At 40.9% G+C, this 20281-nt stretch overlaps 1 protein-coding gene across 2 annotated transcripts in view; it reads right to left on the bottom strand.

Annotated features, from left to right (window-relative positions):
- Positions 1–20281, bottom strand: part of cusr (Copper-only SOD repeat protein) — a 147443-nt gene that overhangs the window by 27651 nt on the left and 99511 nt on the right. For both annotated transcript variants that reach the window (XM_043713117.1, XM_043713116.1), the window contains exons 6-8: positions 19000–19141; positions 14144–14267; positions 6371–6495 (exon numbers count right to left, since the gene is read on the bottom strand). In XM_043713117.1, the coding sequence (XP_043569052.1) occupies positions 6371–6495; positions 14144–14267; positions 19000–19141 (391 nt within the window). The remainder of the gene's footprint in view (positions 1–6370; positions 6496–14143; positions 14268–18999; positions 19142–20281) is intronic.

Raw genomic sequence — 20281 nt, 5'->3', positions numbered from 1 at the left:
CTGCCAAATTAGTTTAAACGCCCCCGAAGAGTGCTAGCAAACCTACCCCCCAGGATATTGGTGCCCTTCTGGTTCAGGTGCAACCCGTCCTGTTTGTACAGGTCCCACCTTCCCCAGAATGCAGTCCAATTGTCCAAATTTCTGAAGCCCTCCCTCCTACACCAGCCTTGCAGCCACGTGTTCAACTGCACTCTCTCCCTATTCTTTGCGTTGATGGTTCCTGCTGAATGGATGGCCTTCAAATCTCCACTTTATTTGTTTTCCCTCAATTCCGCTAATCATTTCACAGCTGTTCTACTGACTGAATTTTCCACATTAGAATTTCTCTAATACCTTTCTTTTGGCTCATTTATTAGTGAAGACTGCCCTTGACCAAGACCATTGAATTTCCTGTGCCTCTGCTCTGATCCCTTCACGGTTTTCTCTTAAATGTGTAAAAATGTAGCAGTTTGATCAGTAATTGGCTTGTTGAAAGAATACAGAGGGAGGTGGTTGATGGGAAATGTTCATCCTGGAGTCCAGTTACTAGTGGTGTACTGCAAGGGTCGGTGTTGGGTCTACTGCTGTTCGTCATTTTTATAAATGACCTGGACGAGGGCGTAGAAGAGTGGGTTAGTAAATTTGCAGATGACACTAAGGTTGGTGGAGTTGTGGATAGTGATGAAGGATTTGTAGGTTACAGAGAGACATAGATAAGCTGCAGAGCTGGGCTGAGAGGTGGCAAATGGAGTTTAATGCGGACAAGTGTGAGGTGATTCACTTTGGTCGCAGTAAGCGGAATGCAAAGTACTGGGCTAATGGTAAGATTCTTGGTAGCGTAGGTCAGCAGAGAGATCTCTGTGTCCATGTACACAGATCCTTGAAAGTTGCCACCCAGGTTGACAGGGTTATTAAGAAGGCATACAGTGTTTTAGCTTTTATTAATAGAAGAATTGAGTTCCGGAACCATGAGGTTGTTGCCTGGTATGGAGGGGAGGTCTTAAGAGGAAAGGCTGAGGGACTTGAGGCTGTTTTCGTTGGAGAGAAGGTTGAGAGGTGACTTAATAGAGACATATAAGATAATCAGAGGGTTAGATAGGGTGGACAGGTAGAGCCTTTTTCCAAGTATGGTGAAGGCGAGCACAACGGGGCATAGCTTTAAATTGAGGGGTGATAGATATAGAACAGATGTCAGAACTAGGTTCTTTACTCAGAGTAGTAAGGGTATGGAATGCTTTGCCTGCAACGGTAGTAGATTCACCAACTTTAAGTGCATTTAAGTAATCACTGGACAAACATATGGACGTACATGGAATAGGGTTGGGTAGATGGGCTTCAAATTGGTATGACTTGTCTGCGCAACATCGAGGGCCAAAGGACCTGTACTGCGCTGTAATGTTCTATGTTCTATAAATCCCACCAGTCCACATCAGCCATAATTTAAAACTCTATACCATGAGCTTGGGAGGATGTCATGGCCAGCCAGAAGCTCCAGCTCATGTCCCACTCGATGACTTAATGGCCCAAGAAGGTGTGTTCATAACAGGGGCAAAAAGGTTGATTAAATGTAAAATCTTACCAAAGCATGCCAAGGCAGGTAGTAAGAGCAGGCAAGAATGCTGGTCAGCCATGTGAGCAAATGAAAGCTGGTATATCTCCCAAAACTATCCTGGCTTCCAGATGACAACACTCATGTCTAAGTGCATGTTACCTCATCAATTTAGACTGCCTCAATGAACTGTAACACACCACTACATAATCCCTCACCAAACACAACCCTGCATTCCTTTTTCGTGACATCATCCCTGACCAGCAGTTGCATTGCTGGTCAGGGATGATATCATGGCTGTGCGAAAGGAGGACACTATGGAGGGCTTGAGCAGTGAGGCATTATGGGTGGAGCTGAGAAATAAGAAAGGTGCAGTTACATTGTTGGGACTGTATTACAGGTCTCCCAATAATGAGCGTGAGGTAGAAGAACAAATACATAAACAAATTATGGAAAGATGTAGAGGCAACAGGGTGGTGGTGATAGGGAGATTTTAATTTTCCCAGCATTGACTGGGATTCACTTAGTGTCAGAAGTCTGGATGGGACAGAATTTGTAAGAAGCATCCAGGAAAGTTTTCTAGAGCAGTATGTCAAGAATCCAATGAGGGAAGCGGCCATATTGGATCTGGTGCTGGGGAATGAGCCAAGCCAAGCCAGGCGGTAGAAGTTGCAGTGGGGGATTTCTTTGGGAACAATGACCACAATTCTGTAAGTTTTAGAATATTCGTAGACAAAGATGAGAGTGGTCCTAAGGGAAGAGTACTAAACTGGGCCAAGGCCAATTATATCAAAATTAGACAGGAGCTCAGAAATGTGGATTGGACACAGCTATTTGAAGGCAAGTCCTTCAAATAGGTTAAAGATAGGTTAAAGATAGTGCAGGATAGGCATGTCCCGTTGAAAGCAAATGATAGGAAAGGCAAGATTTGTGAACCATGGATAACAGGAGAAATCGTACGACTAGCCAAGAGGAAAGGAGAAGCATACAAACGGTCCAGGCAGCTAAGAACAGAACGGGCCCTGGAGGAACTTCGGAAGAGTAGGACCAGTCTTAAATGAGGAATCAAGCGGGCTAAAAGGAGTCATGAAATAGCTTTAGCAAGCAGAATTAAGGAGAATACCAAAGCCTTTCATTCTTATATAAGAAGCAAGCAGGTAACTAGAGAACGGATTGGTCCACTAAAGGATAAGGAAGGAAGGTTTGTGTTGAACCTGAGAGAATAGGTGAGATTCTGCATAATTACTTTGCACCAGTGTTCACTGAGGAGAGGGACATGATGAATGTTCAGATTTAGAGAGAGAAGTTTGATAACTCTGGATCATGTTGACAAAAGTAGGGAAGATGTTGGGTAAGCTAGAAGTTATTAAGGTGGACAAATTCCCAGGACCAGATGAGATCTATCCCAGGTTGCTGGGGGAGGCAGGAGAGGAAACAGCTGGGGCCCTGATGGATATCTTTGTAGCATCCTTAAATACAGGTGAGGCGCCGGAGGACTGGAGGGTTGCTCATGTTGTCCCCTGTCCACAAAGGGTAGTGGGGATCTTGTGGGTAACTACAGACCAGTGAAGCTGATGTCAATGGTGGAAACGTTGCTGGAGAAGGTACTGAGGGATAAAATCTATTTATATTTAGAAAAGAATGGGCTTATCAGTGATAGGCAACATGATTTTGTGCGGCCAAGATCGTGCCTTACCAACTTAATAGAGTTCTTTGAGGAACTGACCAAGTTGATAGATGAAGGAACAGCTGTTGATGTCATATACATGGACTTTAGTAAGGTGTTTGATAAGGTTCCCCATGGTAAACTAATAGAGAAAGTGAAGTCACATAGTGTGCAGGGTGTTCTAGCTATGTGGATAAAGAATTGGTTGAGCAACAGGAGACAGAGAGTAGTAGTTGAAGGGAGTTTCTCGAAATGGAGAAAGGTGACCAGTGGTGTTCCACAGGGGTCAGTGCTGGGGTCACTGTTGTTTGTAATATACATAAATGATCTGGAAGAGGGCACTGTTGGTATGATCAGCAAGTTTGCAGATGACACAAAGATTGGTGGAGTAGCAGAAAGCATAGGGGACTGTCAGAGAATACAGGAGGATATAGATAGACTGGAGAGTTGGGCGGAAAAGTGGCAGATGGATTTCAATCTCGACAAATGTGAGGTGATGCATTTTGGGAAGTCTAATCTAGAGTGAATTATACAGTAAACGGAAGAGCCTTGGGAAAATTTGATGAGCAGAGAGATCTGGGAGTTCAGATCCATTGTACCCTGAAGGTTGCTGCACGGGTGGATAGAGTGGTTAAGAAGGCATATGGTATGCTTGCCTTCATTGGATGGGGTATTGAATATAACAGCTTTCCCAAGGCTCTTCCGTTTACTGTATAATTCGCTCTGGTATTAGACTTCCCAAAATGTATCACCTCACATTTGCCTGGATTGAAATCCATCTGCCACTTCTCCGCCTAACTCTCCAGTCTATCTGTATTCCCTTTTATGCTTTGACAGTCCCCTATGCTTTCTGCTACTCCACCAATCTTTGTGTAATAATGGAAGGATGCATGTTGGGTTGGGGGCCTGTGACTAGTGGAGTTGATGCTGGGCCCATTAATTTTTTTTATCTATATCAATGATTTTGATGAGAATGTACAAGTCATTTAAGTTTGCTGATGACACTAAAATAGGTGGAATCATGGACAGTGAGGAAGGTTATCAGAAATTGTAGCAGGACCTTGATCAGCTGGGGAAGTGGGCCAAGAAATGACAAATGGAGTTTAATATAGACAAGTGTGAGGTCTTGCATTTTGGAAAGTTAAATCAAGATAGGAATGTCAAGGTAAATGGTATGGCCTTAAGGAGTGTAGTGGAACAGAGGGATCTTGACATTCAGGATCATGGTTCTCTGAAAATGGAGTCACAGGTCGATAGGACAATGAAGAAGGCTTTTGGTACACTGGCCTTCATCAGTCAGGGCATTGAGTATAGAAGCTGGCAAGTTATGTTGCAGTTATACAGGACATTGGTGAGGCTACACTTGGAGTGTTGTGTTCAGTTTTGGTCACCTTGCTATAGGAAGGATGTTATTAAACTGGATAGAGTGCAGAAGAAATGTATAAGGGTCTGAGTGATAGGGAGAGGTTGGACAAACTTTTTTCTTTAAAGTGTAGGAGACTGAGGGGGGACCTTAGAGAGCAGTTTAAGATCATGAGAGCGATCAATAGCGTGAATGCACTCAGTCTTTTTCGCAGAGTTGGGAATTGAGGACTAGAGGGTATCGGTTTAAAGTTAGAGGGGAAGAGTAAAAGGGAACCTGAGGCACAACTGTTTTACACAGAGGGTGGTACGCATATGGAATGAGCTGCCAGCGGAAGTGAGTGAGGTAGGTAATTAACAACATTTCAAAGGCATTTGGACAAATACATGGATTGGAAAGGATGAGAAGGATTAGAAGGACCAAATGCATGGAAATGGGGTTAGCGTTGATGGACATTTTGGTCGGCATGGACCAATTTGGGCCAAAGGGTCCTACATGCTGTAGGACACTACGACTCTATAACGTCTAGTCAGTCTTGAGTAAGTGAAGGAGCTGCAACATTGCTCTCTCACTTCTTCCCATAAAACAAACAATTCTTCCATCTGAGACAGCAATTTACAAGTATTTCCTCCAGTTCCTGTTCAAAGCACAGACTGCTCTATATGAGAAATACAGATTCACAGACCACTCTGTCAAATACATCCATTCAGTTTACACTTGTGACCCTGAGCTATTTATGGCAACGTTGTAACTAAATTGAGGCTTATCATGCGGTCCATTATTTTTGAAACCCAATCAATTCGGTCCATAATTGATCTCAAACTCTGCACGTTGCTCATTTAATTAATTGCTGTTCATCATCAACGTGCCATTTAGAATCATCGGAGCACTTCAAGGCTCTTCAAGGAGGGCTTTGGCAAATTCAAAAGAAGCAGCTGAACATGCATCAGGTTGGCCCAATGCAGGTGCAAGTCGGTTCTGTGGAGTTGGTTAATACTTCAGTGTGATTGGTGCTGTTTGACATTTTTCTTCTTATATGGTTAACCACCATGGATTTGTTTTGAGTGTCGTATAAAAATGTTGTTTGTAGGTTTGCACTGTTCTTGATACACTGCCACACAAATATCAGCTTCATGATCGGTGGTGCATAAAAAGAGTGGGATTCACTTTAATTTTCTGCACAATGACTGTCTTCCCTTTTGACATTACACCCAACTTCTCTTTACAAATTGAAATATAAAATGGGCAGGTTATACAATAGGGAGTGAAATTCCCCACTGCATAGTTCACCCAGCATTAAGCACTTACAGAAAACGTGGGCTGCTCCTCACACGCACCCCCTTCATAATACTTTACCCTGGAAATGTACTAAAAATAACTTTTTCTTATTCTCCCACAGGACATGGATATTGCTGGCTGGGTCAGCATTTATTGTTTGTCCCTAGTTGACCTAGAAGGTGGTGCTGAGCTTGTGCTTAATACTGGTGATTTAGAGTTTCAGCAAAGATTCCTGAAACAAAGGTCTTCCTTTCCCATTGGATCCAATCATTTAAATGGTTATTTTCTGCATTTGGTATTATGTAAAATCCTTTTAGTTTATAGGCTGAATAATAATAATTAATAATAAGGTGGTCCGTAGCATTTAGCAAAACATTCAAAAGAACGAGGGAAATAAGTAAATTCAGACACTAAACCAAAATTGACAGAACAGTGAGCAGAAGTAAAAGGCAGGAAATTCATTGTGACACTGCTGGAATATTTTCTTTTCTAGCAGGAATCTCAATTGTTCAATCGAACCTGCTTGAACACTTACCTGCCATGTAGAAGGTGATATTCTGGCATTCCTTTACAGTGGCTGCAGATGGGCCCCCTGGTAGTATGTTCACTCTCCAGACAGAAATCTCAAGAGCATCAGCAACAGTCCTGCGGAATTCATATCTAGAAAGAGCAACCCATTTGAATTTCAGTGTGATAATGTAACAAATTTAATTACCAAACTACCAGGAGCTTTGGCTCAGTGGTTAATACTGCTGTCCCACAAAGCCAGCGACCTGGATTCGATTCCAGCCTCGGATGACTGTCTGCGTGGAGTTTGGACATTGTGTCTGTGTGGATTTCCTCCCACAGTCCAAAGATGTGCAGGTTAGGTGGATTGGCTATGGAAAATTGTCCTATAATGTTCAGGGATCTGTAAGTTAGGTGCATTAACCATGGGAAATGCAGGGATAGGGTAGGGGGATGCTCTTTGGAGGGTTGGTGTGGACTTGTTGGGCTTAAGGCCTGTTTCCACACTGTGGGAATTCTATGATTTAAATTATGAATTCACAGCAACTTAGGACTAAACTAACATTTCTGGAATCTTTCACGTAACAGCATTATATGGGAAAGAGGGATTCCAATAAAAAAATTGACTGGATCTAAATTCATATGCAAGCTTTTTTTATTTCAACTAAAAAAGCAAAAAAAAACTCCAAGATGATAAGATAAATATTAATAGCTTGTCTCCATGGGTCCCAAAAACAAATTTAAAATAATTATAGATAGAACCAATAAGTAAGTTTAAAAATATTTCCTCCAGAGAAATTGTTAGAATGTAAAAACATTCCGTGTAGAGTATTGTACAGCAAAAAATAACTGTGTTTAAACACAGAGACCAAGTTCACACTTTTATGTGAGAGTTTTATTTGTTAGCCACACTCCCTAAAACTGACCCCACTGACTACTATACTGATTCTACCAAGGTCAGCTAGCTGGACATCGGAGAGTTTGAGTTCCCCTTTTCAGGCTGTTAATCTGGTCCAATTAGATCCAATCAGCTCACCCATACTGACACTTTGTCTGAGGCAGTACTGTAGTCAAGGACTGTTCATGTGGAAACAAAGTGTGAGTTGGTGATGGGAATATCAGCCTCTTTCATATTATTTCAATTACTAGCTTCTCATATTTATAGGACCAATAAATTATTCATTAATATATCCATCACCCATTCCCCAATTCCATTAGGTCTCAGGCATTCCTTCAGACCATATTCGATGATAATAGACTTGTTGAAAATGGAGCATTAAAGTTTTAAAGAGTGAGCAGAAGAATTTTCTTAAGCTTTTAATTTACATAACTTCTACATTCACCGAAGATATCCTCACCTGTGCAAATTAGCTGGAGGTCAACTTTTTTTTAGAAATTGTATACTTTATATGCAGTTCACAAAACAGTCAAAATCCATACCAAAATCCCCAAAACCAGTTGTATTAAACTCTTTCCTGAAAATAGTACACCTCTTTGGAGATTATGGTTTGGAGAGTTAAAACAGCCTTGAGGTCCTTTTCCTGTCTTCTGTTATAGCAATGGTAAATGTATGATCACTTGTGTAGATGATCATACACGTTAACAGGATGAAAGATGTTAGCATTAAAAAAATTCCTTCCCTTCCAGATTGAGTAAGGTTCCAAGCCATAGTTGTGAAACAAAAAAGAGGCATTCTCAACACTGTTCTAGCTTATATTTATTCCTCAGCCTATAACACAAAAAGACAGGTTATCTGGGCATTATAGGTTGTTGTTTATGACAGCTTTCTGTGTACAAATCAGATGCCACATTTCAGACATAATATTGGTGTGCATTTCAAAAGTGTCTTAAAAATGCTAAAGATTGCAATCAATAGAATTCCCAGCATTCAGGATCTCCAAATAAATATACATTTACAATATGAAATAAACTGATTAGCATCAGTTACAAAGGAAATCACTAACTGGTTAAAAAAAATTGCTATTATTTTCATCAGATCCTGAAACTTCTCTTAATTTCCTGATTGACCTCTTATCTTCTGCAATCTATATTCCAACTCAGCCAACATTACGTTGCTGTGTCCAATCTCTCTCTTCACCAAACTACTTTGACTCCAGACCAAAACGGCATCCATTTTGGGCTGAATGCTGACTGCAAAGCACCCTGGGATGTTTTTCCTTATTCAATACAAATTGGTGTTCACACAACTTGTGAAACTATTCAATATCCCAAACCAGATGATGTTAAGCACATTTAATATGCTAATAAACATTCATAAAAATTGAACAGTAATGAACAAAAACAGTGGTGTAAAGATCTCCATGGCAACAAAAACACCATCTGCTTCAATACTGGCCTTACCACTTACTGACATTATGTTAAACCTGTTGTAGGAACCAAGTCAAACTGGCAGTTGATTGAAGCGGTGTGCCACTACAAGTACCTTTTTTTAACCCTTTTTTATTTTTACTGTTACTTTTGTTAAAAAACAATTCAGGAATAGAAATTGGGGAAAGTACTATGTGGAATATTCTCACCATACAGAAAGCAGAAGTACCACTAAAAAAAAACATAACTTTTAATTAAGGAACTAAAGCATTATAAGAACTGTTCATATATTTGTACTGCCATTTTCATATATGCTTAAGATTTTTAGGGTGGCAGAGAGATTTAGAGCACTGATCTTTTTGGAGACTTGCACATATATCCTTATTTTTCTTGATATCCCTCTCTCCCTATGTCGCTTTTCCCTTTCTATGATCAGAAATAATGAAAGAAGGAGGCTTGATTCCAGTTAACTGGCAATTGCCCATGGGAAAAATGACAAAATTCATTTTCCATTATGGGTGATGCACTGGATTGGAGTCACTTAGGAGTAATAATAATGATGATAAGCCTGTATCTCAGATTGTTATTAGATTATGAAAGTGTCAAATGACCACTATTTTGATCCACACAATTCAGATAAATATGATAATGAAATATTAACTTTGTTTTTCTCTCCACAGTAACTGTCTGATCTGCTGAATGTTTACATAATTTTCAGTTATTCCTACAAAGTATCACAGTATCATCTGCTTGCTACAACAAAATCTATTGAGTCACATTGCAGGCTGCCCTTTGTTCCAGCAAAGGCTCCAAGACTGGTTTGAAGCAACAGCAAGGTTCAATGCAGAACTAGAGCGTAGTCAGTGTCAGAAAAGAACAGGGAAAGCTGTGGACATGTAGCTCCAGAATAGAATGGAAGGCACACCAGGGCATGTAAATTGAGACATTTTGTCGTTGGTGATTTATTTGCATTCCATTTTTAAATATTCCTTTTCTAAACTAGGGTTTATGTGCAAGAACCCATAAGTGGATTTTTCAGTTACAATTTTAAACAGATGTGAGAATTCTTTGTTATGTAGTTCATTTGTGACATTAGAAGAGATAAGAAAACACAAAGGCATTGAAAATATAAAGGGGCAAGATCATTGATAAACTGAGCAAACTTAGAAAAGCTTGGACCTAATGTATTTTATCGATTCATGTTACCGGTTTCCTGATTTTTAACAAAAGGTACTATGACCTATATTTAAAAAGCATTCAACAAAGGGAATAATGCAAGGGGAACAGCAAACAACAAATGTAATTTGTATGTTTCAAAAGGGAGATAGGACAATCCAGGAATTTCAGTTAACTTAATTAGCAACTTTTTAAGAAGGCAGCTCAACACCACCATCTCAAGGCCATATACTCTGGGGGATTTCAAGGTCCACCACCAAGAGTGGCTCAGTAGCAGTACTACTGATGGAGCTGGTTGGGTCGTAAAGAACATCACTAATAGACCAGATCTGCAGTAGGTGGTGAGGGAACCAACAAGAGGGAAAAAACATACCTGACCTCTCATCACCAATCTGCATACCACAGATGTATCTTCCATGACAGTATGAGTAGGCATGATCACTGCATTAAAAACAACAAATGCCATATTTGAGTGTAGAATGATCAGGGAGAAAGGATGTTGCTGGAACCAACAAGAGTTTCGATCGTCTCTTTCACTGTCAACATCTTCATTGCTTTCACATTCTGATTACTTAATCTGAACTATCAACATCCTTACTACCCCACCATTCTACACTCCACCACCTTGCCCTCCCACCCCCAATTATAACATAAATGCTGCCCCCTCCACACTTCACATCAGTTCTGAAGAAGAGTCAGCTCGAATCGAAACGTTAGCTTGCTCTCTCTGCATGGATGCTGTCTGACCTATTGTTGTTTTCAGTACAGATTCCAGCATCTGCAGTAATTTTCCCTGGCATCGTACCAAAGACCACCTTCATATTGAGAATAAGCTCCATTGTGTTGTGTGGCACTATCTTTGGGCGAAATGGGATAGACTTCCAACAAATCTAGCAACTCAACACTGGGTATCCATGAGGGGCTATGGGCCATCAAAAGCAGCAGAATTGTACTCCAGCACAATCTGTAACCTATGGCCTGGTATATTCCACACTCACCTCCTAACATGAGGCCAGGGACCAACTCTGGTTCAATGCAGAGTGCAGGAAAACATACCAGGAGGAGTACCTAAAACTGAGGTGCCAGTTATAAGACAGGACTACTTGTTTTCATTCTGGCACACTGAACTCAAAACATTATCTCCATTTCTCTCTCTCCATAGATATCACCAGACCTGCTGAGTTTTCCCAGCACTTTGTTATTCTCAGCACAGCTACAACACTAGCATCTATTCAATAATGTGGAAAATTGTTCAGGCATATCCTGTACACAAAAAACAGGACAATCCAACCTGACCAATTACCGTCCCATCAGCCTACCCTCAATCATCAGTAATGCGATAGAATGTGTCATCAATAGTACTATTAAGCAGCACTCGTTCAGCAATAACCTTCTCTGTGATGCCTAATTTGTGTTCTGCCAGGGCCACTCAGCTCCTGACCTCATTACAGCCTTGGCTCAAACATGGACAAAGAGTTGAATTCTGGTTCAATACCAAACTACCTTTGGGGTGGTTCAGTGGTTAGCACTGCTGCCTCACAGCACCAGGGTCCCAGGTTTGATTCCAACCTCAGGCTTTTTGGAGTTTGCACATTCTCCCAGTGTCTGCGTGGATTTCCTCTGTTGCTCCAGTTTCCTCCCACAGTCCAAAGATGTATAGGTCAGGTGAATTGGCCATGCTAAATTGCCATTGTGGTAGGTGCCTTAGTCAGAGGGAAATGGGTCTGGGTGGGTTACTCTTCGGAGGGTCAGTGTGGACTGGTTGGGCCGAAGGGCCTGTTTCCACACTGTAGGGAATCTAATCACCTCCTCAGGTCCTAAAACAGTCCATAACCAAATGTAGCAAGACCTGTGTGATATCAAGGTTGGGTCTGATAGCTGGACAGTAACATTCATGCCACACAAGTGCCAGGCAATTATCATTTCTGTCAAGCTAGAACCCGACCATCACCTAATAACGTTCAACGGCATTAACATCACTGAATCAATCGCCCACTATCATATCCTCAGAGTTACCACTGACTGGAAACTGAACTAGATTCACCACAAGAGTAGATCAAAGATTAGGAATCCTAGTAACAGCAAATAACTCACCTCCTGCTTCCCCAAAACCTGTCCACCAAGGCACAAGTCAGGAGTGTGATTGAATATTCTCCAATGGCCTGGATGGGTGCAGCTTCAACTATATTCAAGAAGCTTGACACCATCCAGGACAAAACAGCCCGCTTGATTAGCATCACATCCACAAGCATCTACTCTGCTACCACCAGCGCTCAGTAGCAGCAGGGTGTACTATCTACAAGATGGACTGCAGAAATTCACCAAGGCTCCTTGGCCAGTACTTTTCAAACCCACGACCATATCCAGCTAGAAGACCAAGGTCAGCAGATACATGGAAACACAACCGCCTGCAAGTTCCCTTCCAAACCACTCATTCTGACTGGGAAATATATTGCCATTCTTTCAGTGTCACTGAGTCAAATTCCTGGGACTCCTCCCTAACAGTACTGTGAGTATACTTACCTCAAGAAGGCAGCTTATCAGAACCTACTTCATTAATTAGGGATGGATAATAAATGCTGACCCAGTTAGTGAAGCCCTCATCCCTGAATGAACTACCTTGAAGCAGTCTCAACTACTTCTTGTGGTCATGATTTGGAGGATCCGGTGTTGGACTGGGTGTACAAAGTTAAAAATCACACAGTATATACTCCACAACCACCTGATGAAGGAGCAGCGCTCCAAAAGCTAGTGCTTCCAAATAAACCTGTAGGACTATAACCTGGTGTTGGGTGATTTTTAACTTCTTGTACTGGGCATTCTACATTCCTTCCACTCTCTGGAAATCTAAATCTAAAAATCTAGGAATGGAAATTACAATAAAGCATAGGTTTTAGAAAAGATCAGTGTCAGCCAGTAATAAAGCAGTGAATAACGTAATGAGATTGGTGTAACACATTTGGATTTCCAAAAAGCTTTTTTTCCCATTCACTAATAGGGCGTGGGGGTTTCTGGGCCAGCAATTCTTGCCCATCCCCAGTTGCCCGTGTGAAGGTACTGTGGAGCTCCTTTCTTGAACCGCTGCAGTCCATGTCCTGTGGGTAGACCCACAATGCTCTTAAGGAGAAAATTCCAGGACTTTGGCCCACTGACACTGATGGAACAGCAGTATATTTCCAAGTCAAGATGGTGAGTGGCTTGGAGGGGAGTTTGCAGGGGGTGGTGTTGCCATGTATCTGTTGCCCTTGTCCTTCTCAATGGAATTGCTTGTGGGTTTGATCGATAGTACACTTATGCCTCAGATGAGAACATATTGTATTGCAAAACAAGTACCAGAAATAACTACTGTTATTTCAAAATCATTTGGACTCAGGAATACAAAGCATTATCTCAAAATTTGTGGACAAACTAAATTAAGAGAGAAGGACTGTAACAAAGTACAGAAAGATATTAATAAACTAATAAAATGAGTATGCTGTTGGAAAATTTACTTTAGAGAAAAGGTATGTGAGAGACCATACATTTTGATAGGAAGATTAAGAAAGGGGATTAAGAAATAAGTATCTATAAAAGATTGAGGACCACAGGAGCTTGAGGATATTTAGAGGCAAATCATTAGAAGTAGTGTCACAGGTTAAGTAGGCCAAAATCAAAAGGCAAACAGATTATTGGGGCTCATTTCTGGAGGAATTGAACAGCCAGGAAGTTATGTTGAATATGTGTGGGACCTTGCTTACAGCATTCATGGCGTACCACAAACAGTTCTGGCCTCCATATTGTAAAAAGGTTATGGTGACACTTAAGAAGGTGCAAAAGCTATTCATGAGAATGATATTATAGAAGTGAGAGGTTAGAGCTCTTAGGAAAGAGTGAATAAGCTGTGCCTTATGATGTGACCTGACAGAGACCTTCAAGATTAACAAAGGGTTTGATAAGTAGACATTGACAAGATGTCTCCATTAGTGGGGACAGAAAGAGAGCAATAAACCATAAGTATAAGTCAGTGACCAATACATTCAACAAGAAATTCATAAGAAACTTTTGTTATCTGAAGAATGGAATCAAGTAGTTGAGGTTGCTTCAAGACCGGCACCTAAGGGGAAGTTAAATGAACAAATGGGGCAAACATTAATAGAAACTGACGTCAATGGGGTTAAATGAAGAAGTTGAGAGCAGCTTGAGTGGAAGCTGAACAATTGAACCAAATGGTACATTTCTATGCTGTTAACGCTATTTAATATTATATATACCCAGGTACCCACTTAGTCTAACCTTTTAATTTTAGACCAATGCTTACCTGTTGAATGGGTCCACTTTTGGAAAAACAAGTGATTTTGTTGGAGAATCAGCCACAATGTCAGTGCAATCCATTAAAGTTTTATTTGGCCCTTCACTGTGAATCACCACTGATCTGCCCACAACTAAAAATGAAGAAACCAGTTACAACATATTCTCAAAAGCAAGACAGTCGAGATGCTGATAATCTGAAATAAAAAAAACAGAACATGCTGCAAGAGCTCAGCAGGTCAGTTAGTTATTTGGGGAAAGAGAAACAGAACTAAGCTCTCAGGTCAAAGATCTTTCTCCCTCCACAGATACTGTCTGATCTGTTGTGTATTTGCAGTGTTTTCTGTTTTATTTAACATTTTCATTCTGATTCAAAGTTCATTTCTACATTTTTCTCCTTTCATTCAAATAGGTAATTAATTTTGGTAGTAAGGTAAGCATCATTTGTAAGCAACATTGGTTCAGCAAGTAAAGGTTTTGAACTTTTGTGTTTAATGTCAGTGTTCCATTCAATGGCAGATAGCTCCATGAAAAGGAGAAAGAGTTTGTAAAAAGGTACTAGTTGGTACCTTTCAGAAATGTTTTAGCTGATTTAGGAATTTTCACATGCAGCTTAAACCTTCACTGGTAATGTACTAACGTTGGGCGAAAGTGGGTATTGCAGATGTTGGATATCATTCCTGATGAAGAGCTTTTGCCCGAAACATCAATTTTCCTGCTCCTCAGATGCTGCCTGACCTTCTGTGCTTTTCCAGCACCACTCTAATCTTGACTCATGTAGTCATATTGATCTGATCATTTTTATCATCAAATTCACTACTATTAAAGGGACACTTGCCTTATCAGACATAATCAGAAGTCATATGACACCAGGTTATAGTCCAACAGGTTTATTTGAAAACACAATCCTTCTCCTCACCTGACGAAGGAGCAGTACTTCGAAAGTTTGTGATTTGAAATAAACCTGTTGGACTATAACCTGGTGTCATGTGACATCTGATTATGTCTGATAAGGCAAGTGTCCCTATAATAGTAGCGAATTTGATGATAAAAATGATGGATTGAAACCTGATGTCATGTGATTTCTGATTTTGTCCACCCCAGTCCAACACCAGCATCTTCACATCAGGTTTATCAGCCATTGGTTAGATTAAAAGAGCAGGAAGGTTATGTTGGAAACAAAAACAAAAATTGCTGAAAAAACTCAGCAGATCTGGCATCATCTGTGGAGAGAGAAGCAGAGTTCATGTTTTGGATCCAGTGACCCTTCTGCAGAAGCGCAGCAGGTCAGGCAGCATCCAAGGAGCAGGAGAATCAACGTTTTGGGCATGAGCCCTTCCTCACGAACCTTCCTGAAGAAGGGCTCATGCCCAAAATGTCGATTCTCCTGTTCCTTGGATGCTGCCTGACCTGCTGTGCTTTTCCAGCAACACATTTTCAGCTCTGATCTCTAGCACCTGCAGTCCTCACTTTTCACCCTTCTGCAGAACCCTCCTTCAGGGCTTTGTTTTGGTCAGAGGTGATGTTGGAGCTGTACAGAACTTTGCTTAGGCCACAGCTGGTGAATATGTGTCATTCTGGTGTCCACTCTATAGGAAGGATATGATTGCACTGGAGGGGGTGCAGAGGAGATTCACCAGGATGCTGCCAGGGATGGAGCAGTTTAACAATGAAGAGAACATGGGTAGGTGCTGGCTGAGAGGGGGTCTGATGGAAGGGTATAAGAATATGAGGGACAAGGACAGGGTGAATAGAAAGCCCTTAGTTGAAGTGTCATTAACAAGGAGATTTCAAGGGGATTTGAGGAAACATTTTTTCACCCAGAGGGTGGTGAGGATCTGGAATACACAGTTTGAGAGGGTAGTTGAGGCAGGAAAAATCACAATCTTTAAAAAGGATTTGGATGAGCACTTGAAATGTCATAACATATGGGCCAAATGAAGGCAGATGTACAAGGAGCTGTGGCTGTTATAGTTATACAGTTATAAAGGACATAAAGGTGAAGACAGGATTAGAGCAGGGAATATGATTTGGAAAATTCTACTGCTGCAGTTTTACCAGCACAACAAAGTTAATTTAAGTGATTGGATAACAGTGTCTCTTAAGAGACTGCCACCTAGACCGTCATGATCAAACTAAGGAGATATGGTGTGTGCCATTTTAGTAACAAACATCACCTGGGAACTTTGATGGATTGGAGCTTCAGTGGCAAGCAACTCAAAGACTGAATTCATCAAATACAGAAGACAAGTTGTGAAGAACTTTGGAACTGCATATGGTGCCATTAATGTGTTCTCAGTCATGTGGAAATCTGAATGGGAAATAACCTTAATGTATAGCTACATAAAATGAAACAATCTCCTGTAGAGACCCAGAAACACAAAACAAAAAAATTTCTGGATAACCTTAATAGAAGGATTCCATGCATTTTTTTTTACATTAGCTCTGTAACAAATAAAAAAAATCAACAAATTAAATATATATTGACAGACAATTGGTGTTTTAATAGAATTTCAAACTCTTTATATACAGGAATGGTTCCACAGAACTGATGACTGCTGCAAAATGTTATTTGTTTAAAAACGTATAAAATGCATGTGGATTTAGCACAAAATAAAGACCAGTGGATTTAACATCAATAATGTACAGTTGATTCAACAACAATAATTGGCCAGTGAATTTAACTTCAATAACAGGCCAGTGGATTTAACATCAACGGTAGGCCTTTGTTTTTAACAACAATTATAAGCCAGTAGATTCAACATCAATTATAGTCGAGAGTGTGGTGCTGGAAAAGCATAGCAGGTCAGGCAGCATCCAAGGAGCAGGAGAGTCGACATTTCCGGCAAAAGCACTTCATCAGGAATGAGGCCCCATTCCTGATGAAGGGGTTATGCCTGAAACGTTGACTCTCCTGTTCCTCAGATGCTGCCGGACCTGCTGTGCTTTTCCAGAACGACACTCTCGACTCTGATCTCCAGCATCTGCAGTCCTCACCTTTTCCTCAACATGAATTATAAACCAATGAATTTATCATCAGTAACGGACCAGTGGATTTAACATTAACTATAGGTGAGTGAATTGAATATAAATAAAAGGCCAATGGATTTATGTTCAGTTCTGTTAAAAGCCTTTTAGAAACATTAATCTGTGAGAAAATTGCCACTTAAACAAGCGTGGATTAAAATAGGAGAGTCAGCATGACTTTGTTAAGGGAAATTAGGTCTGAGTAAGTTTTTGATGACAAAACTGAGGTGGTACACATGAGCACTGTGGTTGATGTTGTGTAAGTAAACTTGCAAATGGTGAATGTTAGTCATATGAGTCTTGTGAGCAAAAAAGTGAAGTCATGAGCAAAGGCAGTACGAATGCCTGGCTGGCTGAAGTATAGAAGATGGAGATTTGAGGAGAATTGGCCTGGAAGGAGCAGGGGTGCTTACTAATGTGTTCACTGCTTTTATTTATCTATATTATTGATTTGGGTTTGGGGGAACACATCATGAGCTTAAAACTTGCAGATAATTCAAAACTTTCAAGTGTATTAAACATAGTGAAATATAGTGACGGACTCCAAAAGGGCTAAACACATGCCCAATGGAATTTAAAGCAGGCCAAGTGAAACAATGCTGTTTGGTAGGAGGGATCAGGAAAAAGAAGAGAGGCTGAATAGCACCATTTAAGAACAGAAAACCCTGAGGGTGTTTATGCACAAAACTGCCATGTTACAATTATGTAAAAACGGTGGTATGACAGGTTAGCAAAGCAGTTGTTTGATTCATATTCATGGAATGAGGTGGCACTGGCTAGGCAGCCTCTATTACCCAGAGGGCGACCACATTGCTGTGGGTCTAGAGTCACATGTCGCTGAAAATGTGTTGCTGGAAAAGCGCAGCAGGTCAGGCAGCATCCAAGGAGCAGGAGAATGCAGGTTAAGAAGATGGTGCTGAGTTCGAGAGTTGGGACTGAGACAAGGTGGGGGGAGGGGAAATGAGGAAACTGGAGAAATCTGAGTCCCCAGAACATTACCCAGCCCTCTGGATTAACAGTGCAGCGATAATATCGCTCGACCATCACCTCCCCATTTTAAAGAAGCATTCAAGATCCTAAGATTTATAAAAGGAGTCTCAGGTTTGGGTTTTTGCTACTTCGGCAATGGTCCTATATTCCCAACAGTTTTAAAGAATGCAGGGTGGCACTAAATTCTTAGAGAATCACAGGGCAGTAAATAGATAGGATTTATCCCTGAGCTGCTGACATTAGAAACAAGAGACATAATTTCAGGAAGAGGGGCAAGCTATTTAAGACTGAGTTGAGGTGGAATATACTCATTTCTTTCGAATTCTCACCCTAAGAAAGCTGCTCCCATCTGTATGACTTATTGTTCGACCAGGCTCTCAGATTGCTCAATGCACCACGTTCAGTCAGCAAGCACTCAGCATTCCCGTCAAATATACAGTTATTCTGTCTCACTGTCATTTGCCTGTGAAAGTGGCCAGCCTCACATCCACTTCTTGTTGTTTCCATACACGTGTAACTACTCAGCTGTGGTAGGAAAATCGCACTGATATTCTCCAGGATCCCTGTGAGAGTGCTCTCAGCAGCATGGGACCTCGTGGATTATGCTAGAAGCTGCTGGCAGTATAGCACTCAGAAGCTGTTTCAGACTTTCATAGCACTATGGACTTGAAGTTCAACCTCTCTATTCTCCACACCATCATCAAGAAGTACTTACATACCAGTTACATCATATAATGCATGTTTTCATATTGCACATAGAAATTATTTATGACAAAATGACAAGTAACAAATCTCTGAATGCACACACTAATAGATTTTATACACACCTGCATTTTGGCATAAACCTACCAGCAAAATCTCCGTAAAGTGGCAAATATACATCATTCTTCAAATGTCTCTTTCCAAGATCAAGGAGGCCTTGTTTCGATTCTAAATCTCCCACTTCACAGTGCAAAGGATAGGCTGAAGAACAACTTGATTTGTAGCCAGCCTGCAAAAGAAGTGAAAAATATCAATCCCAGACCATTTAATGTCCAAACACATTGTCCATAGTTGACTCATCTACTTCATGTTACTAAATCTGAATTTGGAAACAGAATTATCATCTCCTGAACTTGCAGAGATATCTTGCCAATTTATAATTCACCATCTAAGACCACAGTGGATCTAGAAATTCAGATGCAGCCATGTAGCTGGACAGTGAGACACAGAGTTTGGGCCTCCAAGATGTACAGAGCTAATCACAAAGCATTAATCAAGGAAAAGGAACAATCAGCTCCAAAAGGATGTTGTGAGGGAAACTGGAGATTTTGGAGGTGGTAGTGAGGCATATTATTTTGAAAGGTACATGAAAAATTTACTTTATTATTTGTAACTTGCAGACAGTTCCTTTAAGAGCTGTCTGTTAAGCCTCCGACAGTTTTGAGAATTCAGGGGAAATGATAATTGTGTTAAGGGCTTCCTCTTCCCACAAACAGCCATTTACACATCTTTGTATATGAAAGGGGTGAAACGCTTGTTATAAGGTTGGACATATCATAGCAATTTTGGCTTTGATGTTATGGCAGGCAGTGTCTTTCCAGCCAGTGTTAAGCATGTGCTCTCTGCTCACCATGTTGAAAGCACAGGGGGCCAATCAGTATCTGAGAAAGGATGACTGCCTGACCTAATGAGTGGCCAACCACATTAGTGAGATAAATGGATGGTGAAAACAGTTAAGCTAGTTAGCCAGCTATCTCAATTAATAACACAGAGCTATCAGCATGTTTATTCTTGTAAGCTTCTTCAAACTTACCCCTAGAATGATCAGCATATGAATTTAGGAAGATTGGAGTTAGGAGTAGCAGTCAGTCAATAGACAATAGACAATAGGTGCAGGACTGGGCCATTCTGCCCTTCGAGCCTGCACCACCATTCAATATGATCATGGCTGATCATCCTTAATCATATCCTGTTCCTGCCTTATCTCCATAACCCTTGATTCCACTATCCTTGAGAGCTCTATCCAACTCTTTCTTAAATGAATCCAGAGACTGGGCCTCCACTGCCCACTCGGGCAGAGCATTCCACACAGCCACCACTCTCTGAGTGAAGACGTTTCTCCTCATCTCTGACCTAAATGGTCTACCCC

The sequence above is a fragment of the Chiloscyllium plagiosum genome, chromosome 22, assembly GCF_004010195.1.
Source record: "Chiloscyllium plagiosum isolate BGI_BamShark_2017 chromosome 22, ASM401019v2, whole genome shotgun sequence".
Lineage (NCBI taxonomy): Eukaryota > Metazoa > Chordata > Chondrichthyes > Orectolobiformes > Hemiscylliidae > Chiloscyllium > Chiloscyllium plagiosum.
Note: the sequence above shows the minus strand (reverse complement) of the source record. Positions and strands in the feature narration are given on the sequence as shown.